We start from the raw sequence: 15,159 nt of genomic DNA, 5'->3' as shown, positions 1-15,159 counted from the left end.
TAGTCGTGCCTGTTTGTTTATCTTCTGTCTTCTTGAATTAGTTAGGTGGTAAATGCTGTGTAGATGATGACAGCTGTAACTCCAGTTCCACCTTAAAAAGCTGGACATGTTGTATCGGCTGCAGGAGGAGGAGGAGGGTGTCCGCCTCTTCCTCCCTCCAGTGGACGAACCTCCCCAGTGAAGCCAGTTCGCGGACTGGATGTGTTGTTGTTGTGTTGTCGGACCAGCTCCACACATGGGTCGTTTATCCCTCTGAGGGATTTGAAAGCGCTGAAACCGAAGCCCTCCAGCTGCGACAGGACTTCACGTTCAACCGGAAACTTTAAGTCGAGTGAGAGCCATTTTGTCTTCTCCTTCTTGAATTACACTCCATGTGTTTGTTGCTGTCAGTACTCTCAAACACGTTTAGGTGTTTGATCAAGTTCAGGTGAGTGTTTCCTCTGTTGATCTCTGAAAGTCAGACGAGCCGCAGGAGCAGAACTTGTCCCAGGTCTGGAAATAGTTTGTTTCTAAAAAGGACTTGTCCCAGCAAGCTGGCAAGTGAAACAGGCTTGGGTGTAAATTTACATGAAGTGAACAAGGTTGTAATTACATAACATTTCAGATGTACTAAAAGAAACGTTGAGCACGTTCTCATTAAATCCAGATTATTTGAGGATTATTTTAAACCCTATGTGCTTTCCTCAGGTCTGATTATGAGTACAACCCAAACTTAGAGAGTTTGACCCATGTTTGAATATTAACTCATTTATCCTTATCTGCTTACATTTAATTATTAACATTTCTTTTATCACCATATATTTTATTTCCCTAGTACTATTGTGAATTACCATAGTATCCCCTACACTGAAAGTACAGTAATTATTTTTTCTGCATTTCCATTCTTTATAGATGTGAGTCATGACACCCGAGGACAAACTTGCAGACCTGACTCTGGACCCCCAGGTGACCCAGGGGGGTTGTGGGGATGTGTACAGAAACCCCACTGAAGTGCAGATGAGTCAGATCGTGCTGCCCTGCCATGCCAATCACTGTGGGGAGCTGAATGTTGGACAGCTGCTGAAGTGGATGGACTCTACAGCCTGTTTATCAGGTGGGGAAACTATTCAGAAATCCTCTCACAGTTACAGATCACATGTTTAAGAAGACATTTTAATTCCCTAAAAAGCTCACTATAAGAAAACTACCTTGAAAAGTCTGATTTATTAGGTTTAAGTCAAATTGTTCAATGCAACACACTGATAAAGCTACTGTTAAAAAGCTTAAAATGACAGAAAGGAAATGCAAAATGACAGATACTAGATGCAACAAGCAGTACACTGATGCCCCTGTCGCTGAGGGATTTGAATAATGAATGTTTGTAATTTTTGAGGTGAGTGTTTTTCCAGTCTGACATTGAACAGGGATCCTGGCGAGTCGAGGGAGCTATTTTATCCGCGACTATGTACAATGGTGGAGCCAGGGGGTGGCCAATGGTGGCCTTGGCCTCTATAGATTAATCTTCGGCCACCCCAATCATTTAAGGAAACTATACTTTTAAGCAATATAAAAACTAGAAACCATATTTTCCTTAAATTATAGGGATGGCTGGTTTATCCCCCCCCCCCCCCCCCACACACACACACACACAAAGACACACATAGTGGTGCTCATCTTTGATTTTGTTTTGTCAACCCAATTTTGAGTTACCTTTTTTACACCTATAGTTGCAGCCACACACACCAAAGTGGAAGTTGTTGCTTATTTTTCAAGTTGTCCAGGTCAAGGTTAACATACTGTATATATGGTGGCAGCCATCTTGGATTTTGATGCGGCAACAATTTAGGGTTTATCTTGTGTTGATTTCTATTTCTGAGCATATTGTGCTTATGAAATGTGCTGCTCAAATAAACTTGACTACTTAATTCCCTGAATTAATCACCTGAGTTACCTGGAATGATAATCTGTGAAAGAGATTGCAAAAATTTTAAATGCTTGCAAAGATTTACAAAAAAAAAATAAATAGATGAAACTGCCTGAAGGCCTTCTCCGAGTCTGTAAGCTGAAAAGCCGAGGTCGTCTTCACCTCGCCTCTGTTTGATAAGTGTGTATTATACAACACTTCCTGCCTCATTGCCCGTTGCAGATTCGCACTGACGAGGCTCTAAGCAAGTGACTTTGTACATCTGTGAAAGCCTTCTCATGACCGTCTATCCATGCAAGTAAAATACTGGTTAAAAATCTTCTCGTGTCCTCAAAGTGGCTTATTTAAGTAAGTAGATGATGAAAGGATATTTATTTATCCAACATTTTGGTCCTTCGAGCCGGATACCTGAATAATTTGCTTTTCCTTCTAACAATGAGCATCACTGATGTAAAGTTCAGTCCTGTTATATAATCTGCTGTTCCAAAGACTCATATAAGTTTCAGGCACATTTTATATTTAAATGTTTTAATAAATCAAGACAATACTTGTCTAAGATATTAGTACTGTGCCGCACAGAATATAAAAAAGCTTTTCTTTAAAATGTTTACACTAAAAGTTTTTTTTTATATTAATTGGTCTACAGAGTATTTTATTTTGAAAATGACCTATTTCGTTTGCACCTTTCCTGCAGTTTATTCAGTTGCAGTTCTTTTTCACAGACAAGCAAACATACAAGTTAATCCCAACAAAATGAAAACATAAAATTAAAAAAACTTTGCTAGAGAACTTTTTGTTTTCTCGACTGTTTTGTGGGAAAGTTGTCTTGTATAAAACAGGTCCATGATGCAAAAAATGTTTGAGACTGCTGCAGTCACATACCAGTACTTGGAAGTCAACAAGATTAGTATTCTTTACTGATTACTTTTTAATATGCACTTCATGGTTGCACTTAATTTCAGATGGGAAGCTTTGCCCAACAAACTCTTTTTACAGATTTGTGTCATCTCCTTCTTTCAGCTGAGAGACATTCAGGTTGTTCCTGTGTCACTGCATCAGTAGACGACATCCACTTTGAACACACTATAGGGTAACGTATTAATGAACGTATTTAACAGGGAATAACCTTAAAGGAGTATTCATTGAACAGATTGTATTGTTCATAACAAGCAAATAAAACTCTTAAAAGTCTATTGTTTGTTAAAGAAGTCATCAGTAAAGATGAATTTTTAATACAGTGTCTATATTATTAGGTGTAGTCTGTTCTGTTTAAAAATGATGGATATTGTGGAGTTTAATCCCAGCTCTGTGCTGATCATGAGAGTGTGTGTCTGTCTGCAGGGTTGGAAACGTTGTCAGCATCATAGCGAAAGTCAACCGAGCCTTCACGTCGAGCATGGAGGTTGATGAATGTCTCTGTGTGGCTTTAGCAGAGCGATTATTATTAATAAAATTAAAAAAAAACTAAGTGAATTTGGTGCTCATTTGAATTTCAGGTGGGCATTCTTGTGACCTGTGAAGACCTTTACGCCGACAGGCAGTGGAAGGTTTGCCATGCCTTTGCCACGTTCGTTTCCAGACGAACTGAAGCTGGGAAGGTAAAACGGCAACAAAATTATCTGTGAGCGCACAAGCTTTTTTTTTTTTAAAGCTGATTCAATGTCGCCTCGCTTTGTGTTTCTGAACACAGGTACAACTCAAGCAGGTTATTCCTCGCACGCAGATGGAGCAGATGGAGTACAGCCTGGCAGCAGAGCGGCGGAGGATGAGGCTCATCCATGCTGAGATTATCACCGACCTGCTGAACAGCAGCACAGCTCAGCTGGGTACAAACAGTGCACTTTCTACAATGCGGCACTTAAAAATCAGATGGATTACAGCTGCTTGTTCTGCCACTTTCATCAGGAGAATGTCAAAAGTACGAGCATGCTGTTCCAGCTGAGCGGACCCGAGTGGAGAGCGTGGAGCTGGTGCTGCCACCCCATGCCAACCATCAGGTCAGCACTTTTGGAGGCCAGATCATGGCTTGGATGGAGAATGTAGCTACAATTGCAGCAAGGTATGAACTTAGCATTATTGTTTTTTTTTTTATTGTTTTCTTGAAATAATAATTAGTCTAGCTTTAAAATGAATCTTTTGACCAGAGGTATAGAGATGTTAGATACAGTTTGTAGAGTATTTTTTACACTTCTGCAAAAAAAACCCACAACATAATCACATTTTTTACAGATAAGTACTACAAGTAAACAAAAATAACCAATCTAAAAAATAAGGCACACCATACTTGTTCATTTATTTATTGAGGATATTGATTTATTGTGTGAATGCTTAAGAAACATTCACTCTTATTTTGATCCATTTTTCTTACGTACATTTTTCAGCATCTTTTTCATTCCACATTTTTTGTGCTATTTTAACAAATCATCTCTCAAAATGTTCAGCTTTTTCAGGACAATCCTGTTATGACTTTTGGTATTGGTGCAACTTTAGCTTTTTGAAATATTTAGCCTTTTCTGACACATTTTCTTATAGAAAATTAATTGAGCTCATTTTACATCCTTCAAATCTTTATATCTGTTTATAACCTTTTACAGCTCCTTTCACATTTAGTTCTGCTTCAGCTTCTTTCAGCTTCCTTGTGCAAATTTACCAGTAAACTTTTTTCAGCTACTTTCAGCTGGGGTTTTTTTCAGCTGTTTTTTGATCCTTTTAGATTTTTTTTTGCTAACTACAATATGTTTGTGCTTCTACCTTCTTTCTGCTAATTTCAGTTTGTTATGCTCCTTTCAGCTTATTTCTGCTAGTTTCAGCTTTTTCTGCTATTTCAACTACTATTTAGTTGTTTTTATACTAATTTCAGCATTTTCAGCTAAATCCACATTTTTTGCACTCATTTCAACTTTTTTCAGCTTAATTCAGCAAAAATGTGCTCTCTCCACTTCCTTTCGGTAATTTCAGTTTTTCTCTGCTTTTTTAGCTGCTATTCAGCTGTCTTTTGCAAATTTCTGCTTTTTTCATATAATATCTACTTTTTTGTGCTCGTTTCTGCTTCTTTAAGCCTAATTGGGCACAATTGTGTTCTCTCCACTTCCTTCTGGTAGTTTTAGCTTCTGTCTGCCTTTTCAGCACTTTTCAGCAATTTTTAGGTAATATGAGCTTATTTTTAGGTAATTTCTTAATTTGTTTGCTTATTTCTGCCATTATTTAAATCTAATTCAGCAAATATGTTTTCTTTCTGCTTTCTTCCACTAATTTAGGCTTGTTCTTTCATTTCAGCTACATTTTAGTATTGTTTTTGTTAATTTCAGCTTTTTTTTGGCAAGTTCTTAAGCAATAAACATTCACACTGCATTTTCGCAGGAAATGCAATTTCTCTAGTTAATACTTATATCTGAGAGGTAAAGTATGCTAAACTTTACATTTGGCATCCAGTGTCTCTGCTTTATACAGAAAAGAAAAAACACATTTAAATGTTTTAAGTAACTAGTGTACATATTTACCTATCAGCTTTAAAAGTTATTAATCTGGGATAATCCTAAATAGGTCAATCGTAACTGGTTCTTCAACAACTTTAATCTAAGATTAAAGTTGGATTGGTCATTAAAACATAAACTTTATTTTCAGGATTGCTTTTTTGTGCTGCATCTGTTGTATCTATAAATCCAAAAATCTTGATATTTTCCTCAGAAGTCATTAGTATAAATCCCAATTTGTTATTCTGATCAAGGTGACAAGCTGCCTGGTCCAGGTGATGCAAAACCTACAAATATAATAATGTTTTCGTGCTGGAGTGCAGAGTTTTGCATTGTTCAAAACATATTTATTTTGTAGTGTTTTTTAATATTCTTTCAATAGTATTATTTTATTTGTGCTTTTATTTTTGTTAAAATGGCTTGACTAAACATAATAAAAGTTCCTCCAAATCCGAGGCCATGGTCTTGAGCCAGAAAAGGGTAGAGTGCCCTCTCCGGGTCAGGGAGGAGGTCCTGCCCCAAGTGGAGGAGTTGAAGTATCTTGGGATCTTGTTCACGAATGAGGGAAAAATGGAACATGAGATCGATAGGCGGATAGGTGCAGCGTCTGCAGTGAAGCAGGTGCTGCACAGGTCTGTCGTGGTGAAGAGAGAGCTGAGTCAAAAGGTGAAGCTCTCAATTTACCGATTAATCTACGTTCCTACTCTCATCTATGATCATGAGCTTTGGGTTGTGACCGAAAGAACGAGATCTCGGATACAAGCAACCAAAATGAGTTTTCTCTGCAGGGTGTCTGGACTGTCCCTTAGAGATAGGGTGAGAAGGTCGATCATCCAGGAGGGACTCAGAGTAGAGCCGCTGCTTCTCCACATCAAGAGGAGCCAGTTGAGGTAGTTCAGGCATCTGGTTAGGATGCCTCCTGGACGCCTCCCTGGTGAGGTGTTCCGGACACGTCCCACCGGGAAGAGACCCAGGGGAAGACCCAGGACACGCTGGAGGGACTATGTTTCTCAGCTGGCCTGGAAACGTCTGGAGATTCCCCCAGAGGAGCTGGACCAAGTGGCTGGGGAGAGGGAAGTCTGCGTTTCCCTACTTAAGCTGCTACCCCTGCGACACGACCCTGGATAAGCGGAAGAAAATGGATGGATGGATAAACATAATGCTTCTTTCATACTCAAAAACATTTCTCTACAACCTTCTGTCCACGTGATCTTCAGCAGACTTGATGAAAGTTTTGGTTTTCTCCTTTTCTCAAAGTGATCATCTTTGTTGGTTTAACACTTCTTGCATAAATATCCATGTTCTTAAATTTTCTCAGCATCTCCAATTAGAACTTGAAAATGAATAAGAACATTTTTTTTTTTTTATATACGTATTTTCATCAAGTCGATTGTGTAACGCTCACCCGACCCTGAGGACCATCGACATGTTCCATTTCCGTGGCCCGTCCAACGTTGGTGACCAACTGGTTCTGAAGTCTATTGTTAATAACGCCTTCAAAGACAGGTGGGTGTCCACACAACCAAACCAGTTTCAGTAAATGGCCGTAATGTTCCAATGGACTTTGTGTGTCTTTACAACTTTTACAATTGTATTGTTTTCCAGCATGGAGGTGGGAGTTTGTGCTGAGGCTTATCAGGGTGGAGAACCTCTGCGCCATATAAACAGTGCCTTTATGACTTTTGAGGTGCTGGATAGTGACAAGAAGCCCCGCACATTGCCACGGATACGGCCTGAGCCTGTTGTAAGTTATTCGTGCCACATTCCGGCCGCTCAGATGCATTAGACTGCAGGAAGGGTTATAAAAGGTGCATCGTTTGTGATGTCTTACAGGATGGAAGAAGGCGTTATCAAGAAGCTATCGCCAGGAGGAAAATCCGCCTCGACAGGTTAGTATGACTCTCATTAAATAATCAGGGGTTTGTGCTTCATTGTAAGCTCGGCTCAGTGATTATTTTAAAGACATAAAATGAGGTAATTGCTGGACTTTCCACAATAAAAACTTCCTCTTCAAGATATTTTCTTCAGTTCAATATGCACAGATAGATATTTTAAACACAAAGCACTAAATGTACAACTATAAGACCTAAAAAGTGTATGAAAATGACAAAACAATCACATAATCAATAAGGTAGTGTAAACCATTCAATGTGTTTGAGCAGTGCATTAGTTTTTATGGCTTTGTGTGACTCCATCTATTGTTCAGAGTCATTTGCAGCGATAAAGACCTTGGCAGGACAACATAACACATCTAAATAATCTTGGGTACAGAATAATAAACTCGTTGTTCAGCTGTTAAACACCCTGCCTTCAGTATAATCTTTATTCTTTATTTATTAACCAAATATGTGACATTCCTGCTTGAGTCAGAGTGTTTATACCGGTTTGGTTATTGGGCTTTTGTTTTGTGTCTGAAGAATATCATTGCCATCCTTAACGTTTACAGAAAATATATCTTCTCCTGCAAGCAGACCGAAGTGCCCCTGTCTGTGCCCTGGGATCCAAGTAACCAGGTATTGTTCACTATGAAATAAAAGCTGTTCACATATTCTGCTTAAACTTACGAGTTTAGGCAGGACTTTTTTTTTTTTTTTTTTTAGATGTACCTGAGCTACAACAACGTTTCAGCTCTGAAACTACTGGATACCAGGAGCAACTGGGTCTTAACTTCAGAGAAGAACAAGGTCAGTGTGGTTTGTATTATTATCCAGGATATAGTTATTTAAGTAAGTACAGCTGTTTGGATGTGTTTTTTTTTTTCACATTCTGATAAACATCATCTTTAAATAGATAGTTCAGAACTTTATAAGTGTAGTTCTGTGGAAAGGTTATGAACAATAAATATCTTACCTGTTGTAGATAGCGCTTTAAACTGCATGAGTTTGGAGAAAGTTTAAATCTGAGCAGACAGACAAGCTAACTGCTAATCCGATTGTGGTCAAGACCAAAGTGGATAGCGGACAGATGTGTGCTATTGCTTTTATTGGCATTTCAAGATACCATGGTGATGCAATTTGCAAACAAAGACGCCATTTTTCTCATTGACACTAACTTTAAATCAGCCATTTTTAGAGAGATTAAGCTGACATTTGGTGTGGTGGTATCTGAGAGCAATGCCCCATAAATACTGAATTTAAAAACATTCAAGATGGCTGTTAAAGCTAAATTTAAATGGCTTTAATTCAGCTATTTTTACACATATACAGCTTAAATTTGATGCGATTATAGCTGAGAATGTTTCTCAGTACATACTGAATCCAAGTAAAAAATCCAAGATGGCCACCATAGCTTAAAATAAAAAAAATACTATTAAGTCATTGATTTTTTGCCACATGGAGCTGAAATTTGGTATGATGGTAGCTGAGAGCAAACCCCAACACACAGCACTGTCAAATCGAAAATTTTAAATCGCTGCCATGTGACAGTCCCCGTCAAAGTTTCTACTGTTTAATTAAACTTTTCTCCAAACTGAGGTAATTTCAAGAGATATCTACAACAGGTAAGGTATTAATTGTTTCAAACTTTTCTACAGACCCCTACTTTAAAAGATCTGAACTATCCCTTTAAGTGGAAAATGCTCAGATAAAAAGAGGAGCTGACATTACAAGACATAACGCTTTTTCTAAAAGGTAGAATATTTCTAATCATTTGTGTCGCCTCTAGTTAAAGTGTCAGTTCTTACAATAGCCTGACTTGTTTGTGAACTGTGGTGTTGCATTCACAGGTCAGGCTGTACATACTGGAGGAAAACCACATGCTTTGCATCAAGGTGGAGATGCACATCAGTGTCCCAGCAGAGCAGGCGTTCCTCCTCCTGTCAGACCTGAGGAGGAGGAAAGAGTGGGACCGGCATTATGAGTCAGTACCGTAGACGGGTTTAGAGTCTGGCTTCATGTGACTCAGTTTGTTGTTCATTGAGTGTGACGGCAGCAAGCTCAGTTTTCTCCACACACTTATTCTATGGTAGCATCCAAATGAAACGTAGGTTATTCAAATTACTGGTTTTATACAAAAAATAAAAGGGAACTGAGCTGTAACTTGATTATTTTTGTGACAGCAGCATCAAACCCTGAGAAATCTCAAAGCTTTAAACTATATTTATTTCTCTTGTCGTGTTTCCTCCGCAGGGAGTGCGAGGTGATCAACCAGGCGGATGAGGACGACACCCTTTATCGTGTTGTTACTCCTTCTGTCAGTAAAGGGGGCAAAGGGAAAGATTTCATCTTGTTGGCATCTAAAAGGAAACCTTGTGATTCCAGGTGCTTCACTATCACACGTTACACCTTTTCTGCTTTCAAAATCCATTTAAACATCTTTCATGCAGTTGTTTTGTTTGTATCCATTTTAACGTTTAATTTTACTGTAAATAAAAACACTGAATGCAACAGGTTTACAAATATTTCAACCCTGAATTAGACTTGGGCTGTGTTAAGCTTTTAAGTCACGTCTAATTTTTTTTAAATATATATTTTACATTAAAGTAGCCAGACCTTCCTGTAGCTGTTTTTTCACTCATTTTGTGCCAGTTCTTGTACATGACAGCGTACTGTGCTGTGTATTTTAAAAATGAGGATAGTGGAATATAGAGGACAGAACGAGAAGTGTCAGAACTAAACATTTAAACTCAATTCAGCTTTATTTCGGTAAATTAAAAACATTACACAACAGGAAAACAATATAAAATACTTTTTTTACAAATCAATAATTTACCAAAAAAGGAATAAACTGAAGCCAAGGCTTATACTTGCCTACCCTGTTCATAGACTCAGTAGTCTAGATAATGACAGATATCTACTGTCCATATACATACAGTAAGTACACATGCAGACTTTTGTATTTAAATAGGCATGTTTATACATACACATACTCACATTACATATTACACACATGGTTACACAATACATATATACATCTATATAGCAGCTTTTAGAATTTTACATTTTAAGGCTCTTTTAAAGCTCACCAAAAAGCACATAATTTGAGATCATCATTCAATTCATTCCACAGTTTCACGCCGATAACTGAACTGCATCTGGATTTTACTTTATTTTTCTCTTTAACTTGTTCAAATATTAACAGACCCCGTCGATCATATTTACTCTCTGTTAACTTAAATCATTTCTGAATTCCAGAAGGGAGACTTTTATTCAGTGCTTTATACATTTATTCCAGTATTTTTATATATACAGTGTCATTACATTTTAAAGTATTACTTTGAATAAAAAGTGTATTAGTTGGTTAACATTATCCCTCTTTATTAATAAGTTTAATTGCTTTATTTGTAACTTTACTAATATGTCAATAGTTGTTTTATTTGCATTTCTCCATATTTCTGAGCAATATGACAAGTAGGCCATAACCAAGGAAGAATATATAATATGCAAGCTTTTTACATTTATTAAATTTTTTATTTTAAACAATATTCCAATAGTTTTTGCAATTTTATTTCTAATATATTCAATATGAGGCTTCCAACTAAGTTTGTTGTCCAGAATGATGCCTACAAATTTTGTCTCCCCTGTCGATTTCAACTACATTTATATGTAACTTTACATTATTGTAAATCTGATTAATTCAATTCAATTCAGTTCAATTCAAAATTACTTTATTAATCCCAGAGGGAAATTATATGTTGTGGTAATTCATCATCCTGGTTTCATTAAAGAGTTGTTATAGATGCTGATGGCTGTGGCCAGGAAGGATCTCTTGTAGCGCTCTGTCCTACAACGGATTTGAAGAAGCCTCTGACTGAAGACACTCTGTTGTTGTAGGACAGTCTGATGAAGAGGATGCTGAGGGTTGTCTATAATGTTCTTCATTTTATGAAGAATCCTTCTTTGAACAATCATCTCCAAAGGTTCTAGAGGAGTCCCCAGAACTGAGCCAGCCTTCTTTATGAGCTTGTTGATCTTTTTTAAGTCACTTGCTCTGGTGCTGCTACCCCAGCAGATGATGGCAGAGGAGATGGCGCTCTCTACAACAGACTTATAGAAGATATGCAGCATCTTGCTGCAAACGTTGAAGGACTTCAGCTTCCTCAAGAAGTAAATTACCAGAAAATACCATCAATTTAGTTTTTTTTTTTTTCATTTAAAGATAGCTTATTATAATCAAACCACTTTTATTTAACTCAGCTAGCTCTTTTTCTACTACATTTTTTTTAACTAAACTTTTTCTACTCATATAGCCAAAATAAATGAACATTCTCTAAAAGTCATGACTTTATGAACTTAAAGAAATCCAGACCTGAAACAGGATCAGAGAGGTGCATCATCCTTCAGCTGATTATCTACCAAATGTCAAGCTTTCAGCTGATGGCTCTTTGGGAATCACTTTGCTGGTGCTAAGTTGCTGTGATGTGTGAAGCTGTTATCTGTAGTGTTTTTTTCATTGTTTCATAAATGATAAAGTACTGTATGCTTTTGTGACAGACTGCTGGTAACAAAATGCTTTCCATTTAAAAACAATGTTTTTTTTTGTGTTTTTTTTTTTGTTGATAAGTTGTGAGTTGTGTTTAAATGTGACTCACTCCTTTTTTATAGTTTTGAATCAGTTTTATGCCTGAGTGGTTCCAATAGTTAAGTGGCTCAACAAACAAACAAGACATTCTTCTGAAAGTGCCAGACTGAATAAAATAAAATAAAATCCAAAGAATATATTTGTAAGACTTTCAAAAGCCAGAAGAAACATTGATCCAGAACACTTTACAAGATTATAGCAATTTTTAAATAAATGTGTGTTGACTACTCTGCTAAATTAATACTGAAATATTTTCTAATTTGTAGATTTGATTCATTTCTGTCACCTGCTACAAATATTTGCACACTACAAGAAAAAAAAAGTGAAGGGACACTACAAAAGTGTTTATCAGATAATATTTTATATAACAGTTGATTATTAAATAAAACCATGGCAATTTCACAACTGCATAAATTCCTAAATTCTGACAGTACTGGTAAAACTGGTTCATGCATTTATCATGTCTAGACTGGACTATTGCAGTGGTGTCCAAATACATCTTTAAAAAGTCTTCAGCTGATCCAAAATGCTGCTGCCAGTCTTAACTGGAGTTAGTGGGAGAGATCATATCCCTCCAGTTTTAGCTTCTCTCCATTGGCTCCTTGTCAAATCCAGAATTGAATTCAAAATCTTACTTCTAACCTACAAAGCCCTCAACAACCTAGCTCCATCTTGTATTACAGATCTTATTGTTCCATATTTTTCTAACAGAGCACTTCGCTCTCAGACTGCAGGTTTACTTGTGGTTCCTAGAGTTTCCAAAAGCAGAATGGGAGGAAGATCTTTCAGTTATCAGGCTCCTCTCTTGTGGAACCAACTTCCAGTTTCTGTCCGTGAGGCTGACACATTGTCCAGTTTTAAGACTGGGCTGAAGACTTTCCTTTTTGATAAATCCTATAGTTAGGGTCAGCTTCTAATGCTACTATAGACTTGGACTACAAGAGGACAAATTGACCTCATCTCCTTAAATGATTTGCTAAAATTGAATCATTTTCATTTGATACTATTTCTATCTTAATACGTGGTTCTCGAACTGCCATTGTGTATCTATTCCTCTCAAACACAGCCGGTTGAAGCAGATGAGCACTTGTCCTGAGCCTGGTTTTGCTAAAGGTTTCTTCCTCATGAGGGAGTTTTTCCTTTCTACTGTCGCCTTCATGCTTGCTCAGGATGAGAGTCTGTGATGGAGTTAAATTCAAAGCAGTCCGCTCCTCAGATAAATAATATTAAATTATTATTTTATATATGAATCTTTCTGTTCAGTGCTCTGAGACGACTTCTGTTGTGACTCGGCCGCTATATTAAACTGAACTGAATTGAACTGAGTGGTCTGATTCAAATCAAAGTTCAGTTTTAATATTTTTAAACATGTTGTTTGCATTTAATTTATTGTCCAAACTGTTGGTTTTTTTTTAGTTACATTTTGAGAGGTTTTTAATGAAATGCAGGAATTATGTTTTCTAAAAGTCATTGTTTTATTTAAATTTTATTCATATTATTTTCTGTCTTGGAAAAGGTTGCTGCAGGTTCATAAACTTTATGTTCTTGTTGTTTTTTTGTCTCTCTTAGGGACCCATATCTGATCGCTTTGCGCTCCGTCACTTTGCCCACTCACCCGTCCACAGAGGACTACACCAGGGGAGAGGTGCTCTGTGCAGGCTTCACACTCTTGGAGGAGTCCAGCACCGTCACTAAGGTTAGCCAAACGACGTGTGCTGCATGTTCCGCTGAGCCTCAAACACAAAAACTAAAGTTAAACATCTTATTTTTTTCTTTTTGATTCAGATCACCTACTACAACCAGGCCACACCAGGTGTCCTCCCCTACATCTCCACAGACGTGGCTGGCCTCTCCTCCAGCTTTTACATCACGTTCTCTGCTTGCAGCCAGTTCCTGGAGGCCAACAAGGACAGCCTCGGTGTTCTGTAGATCCCTCTGCAAGAAGGAAAGTCACATCAGGAACATCCTGTCAGTTTCGTCATCGCTGTGGAGGAGGTCCTGGTTTCTACAATAAGTCACATTTCAGTGTCTATCTGAGATGAGCAAGAGTTAGGTTTTTATTTTTTGCAGAAAAATTAAGTTGAAGCAAATGCGCACAAGTAAATGTCTCTGCCTCTTTATTACAGCTAATACATTAAAGAAACATTTCTATTTAATTCTGATTGACAGAGAAGTAATTATTTAAATCTGCAGCATGACTTGTTTTAATTTTGACAGCCATCAGTTGGTCAGCTGTGCCAGTGTGAGATTTTCAAGCTGCCTTAAGAGGAGGTGTTGCAAACTTTTTGCCATAAATTTTATTTTGCACCATTACCTTGATCAGTTTTATTGCATGTTAAATTCAATAATAGGAAGTCTACATGTACATGTGGTGTATAAAAGTCCCCTTTTTTTAAAGATAAATGTGCAGAGCTTTGCAGAGCTCAAACTGATTTTATAGTATTTTTACACAACATGACAGACTGTAATGATATATTTTAAAGAATAAACAGGTGTTTTTTGGATTATGTTCATGTCAGCTGTTGTTTTTGTTCAGTCTTGCACCTTTACCAAACACTTATTATTGCTTAAACATTTTCATGATGGGGGATAAAAGCCTGACAGTTTTCTTCCACTTATCTTGTGACGTTAGTGCTCAGTTGCACATAAAGGAGTCTTGAGGAAAATGGTGAACACTGAGACATTTTTCATTAGCAAAGTGTGGTTTGATTACTTGCTCAGTCCGTTTTTTTCAGGTCTTGTAGTTAATAAAAAATAGCTTTATACTAAAACTGTTTACTAAAATGCAACAAGAGAGTGAATCCACCTGCTTATAAAAAATGTTGTAATCAATACATTCTGAATACTAAATGAAAGAAGTTTCAGAAAATAAGTCGGTTCAAAATATCCCAAGATAAATGTGTAGATCAACCAGCAAAAACAACCCTAAAAGAAACTTTTTGATTTGTCTGCAGGTCTTCATTATCTCACTGCTGCCTCGAATCTGCTTACTTTATATTTGGCATCAAAATGTAGACCATTAAAAATATGAATATAAAAACGGTAATTTGTTAACGTTGATCAGATTTCTTCTGCAGGAGAGTGTTACTTTTCTGGTATATCAGGATCCTTCTTCCTGTTAAATACTTTTTCATATGAATTCATCCTGCACCTTGTTTGTCTATATTTCTCTTGGATCTTGTAAATATTATATTTATTTTACATGTTACCCTTATTGTTGCATGCTTTAGTATTTTTTTTATTTTTATTTATTATTATTTTTTA

At 37.1% G+C, this 15,159-nt stretch overlaps 1 protein-coding gene across 1 annotated transcript; it reads left to right on the top strand.

Annotated features, from left to right (window-relative positions):
* Positions 1-165: 165 nt before the first annotated feature.
* On the top strand, positions 166-14,210 carry acot11b (acyl-CoA thioesterase 11b). Its single transcript, XM_037674752.1, has 16 exons — positions 166-331; positions 883-1,093; positions 2,924-2,993; positions 3,245-3,305; positions 3,400-3,501; positions 3,594-3,729; positions 3,809-3,962; positions 6,763-6,882; positions 6,982-7,120; positions 7,210-7,265; positions 7,823-7,889; positions 7,977-8,060; positions 9,101-9,234; positions 9,504-9,635; positions 13,465-13,591; positions 13,681-14,210. The coding sequence occupies exons 2-16, from the start codon at positions 901-903 to the stop codon at positions 13,822-13,824; spliced, it is 1,719 nt and encodes a 572-aa protein (XP_037530680.1). The 5' UTR covers positions 166-331; positions 883-900; the 3' UTR covers positions 13,825-14,210.
* The last annotated feature ends 949 nt before the right edge of the window (positions 14,211-15,159 follow it).

The sequence above is a fragment of the Nematolebias whitei genome, chromosome 3 (assembly GCF_014905685.2).
Source record: "Nematolebias whitei isolate Nwh7 chromosome 3, NemWhi1, whole genome shotgun sequence".
NCBI classification, from domain to species: Eukaryota; Metazoa; Chordata; class Actinopteri; order Cyprinodontiformes; family Rivulidae; genus Nematolebias; species Nematolebias whitei.
The sequence above is the reverse complement of the archived record's forward strand: the minus strand, read 5'-3'. Positions and strand labels throughout refer to the sequence as shown.

Excerpts from the sequence above, each read along its gene's own strand:
- acot11b (XM_037674752.1), top strand. The coding sequence starts at position 901 with ATGACACCCGAGGACAAACTTGCAGACCTGACTCTGGACCCCCAGGTG. Across the intron at positions 7,890-7,976 it reads CCTGGGATCCAAGTAACCAG|ATGTACCTGAGCTACAACAA; the intron begins GTATTGTTCACT and ends TTTTTTTTTTAG. Across the intron at positions 8,061-9,100 it reads TAACTTCAGAGAAGAACAAG|GTCAGGCTGTACATACTGGA; the intron begins GTCAGTGTGGTT and ends TTGCATTCACAG.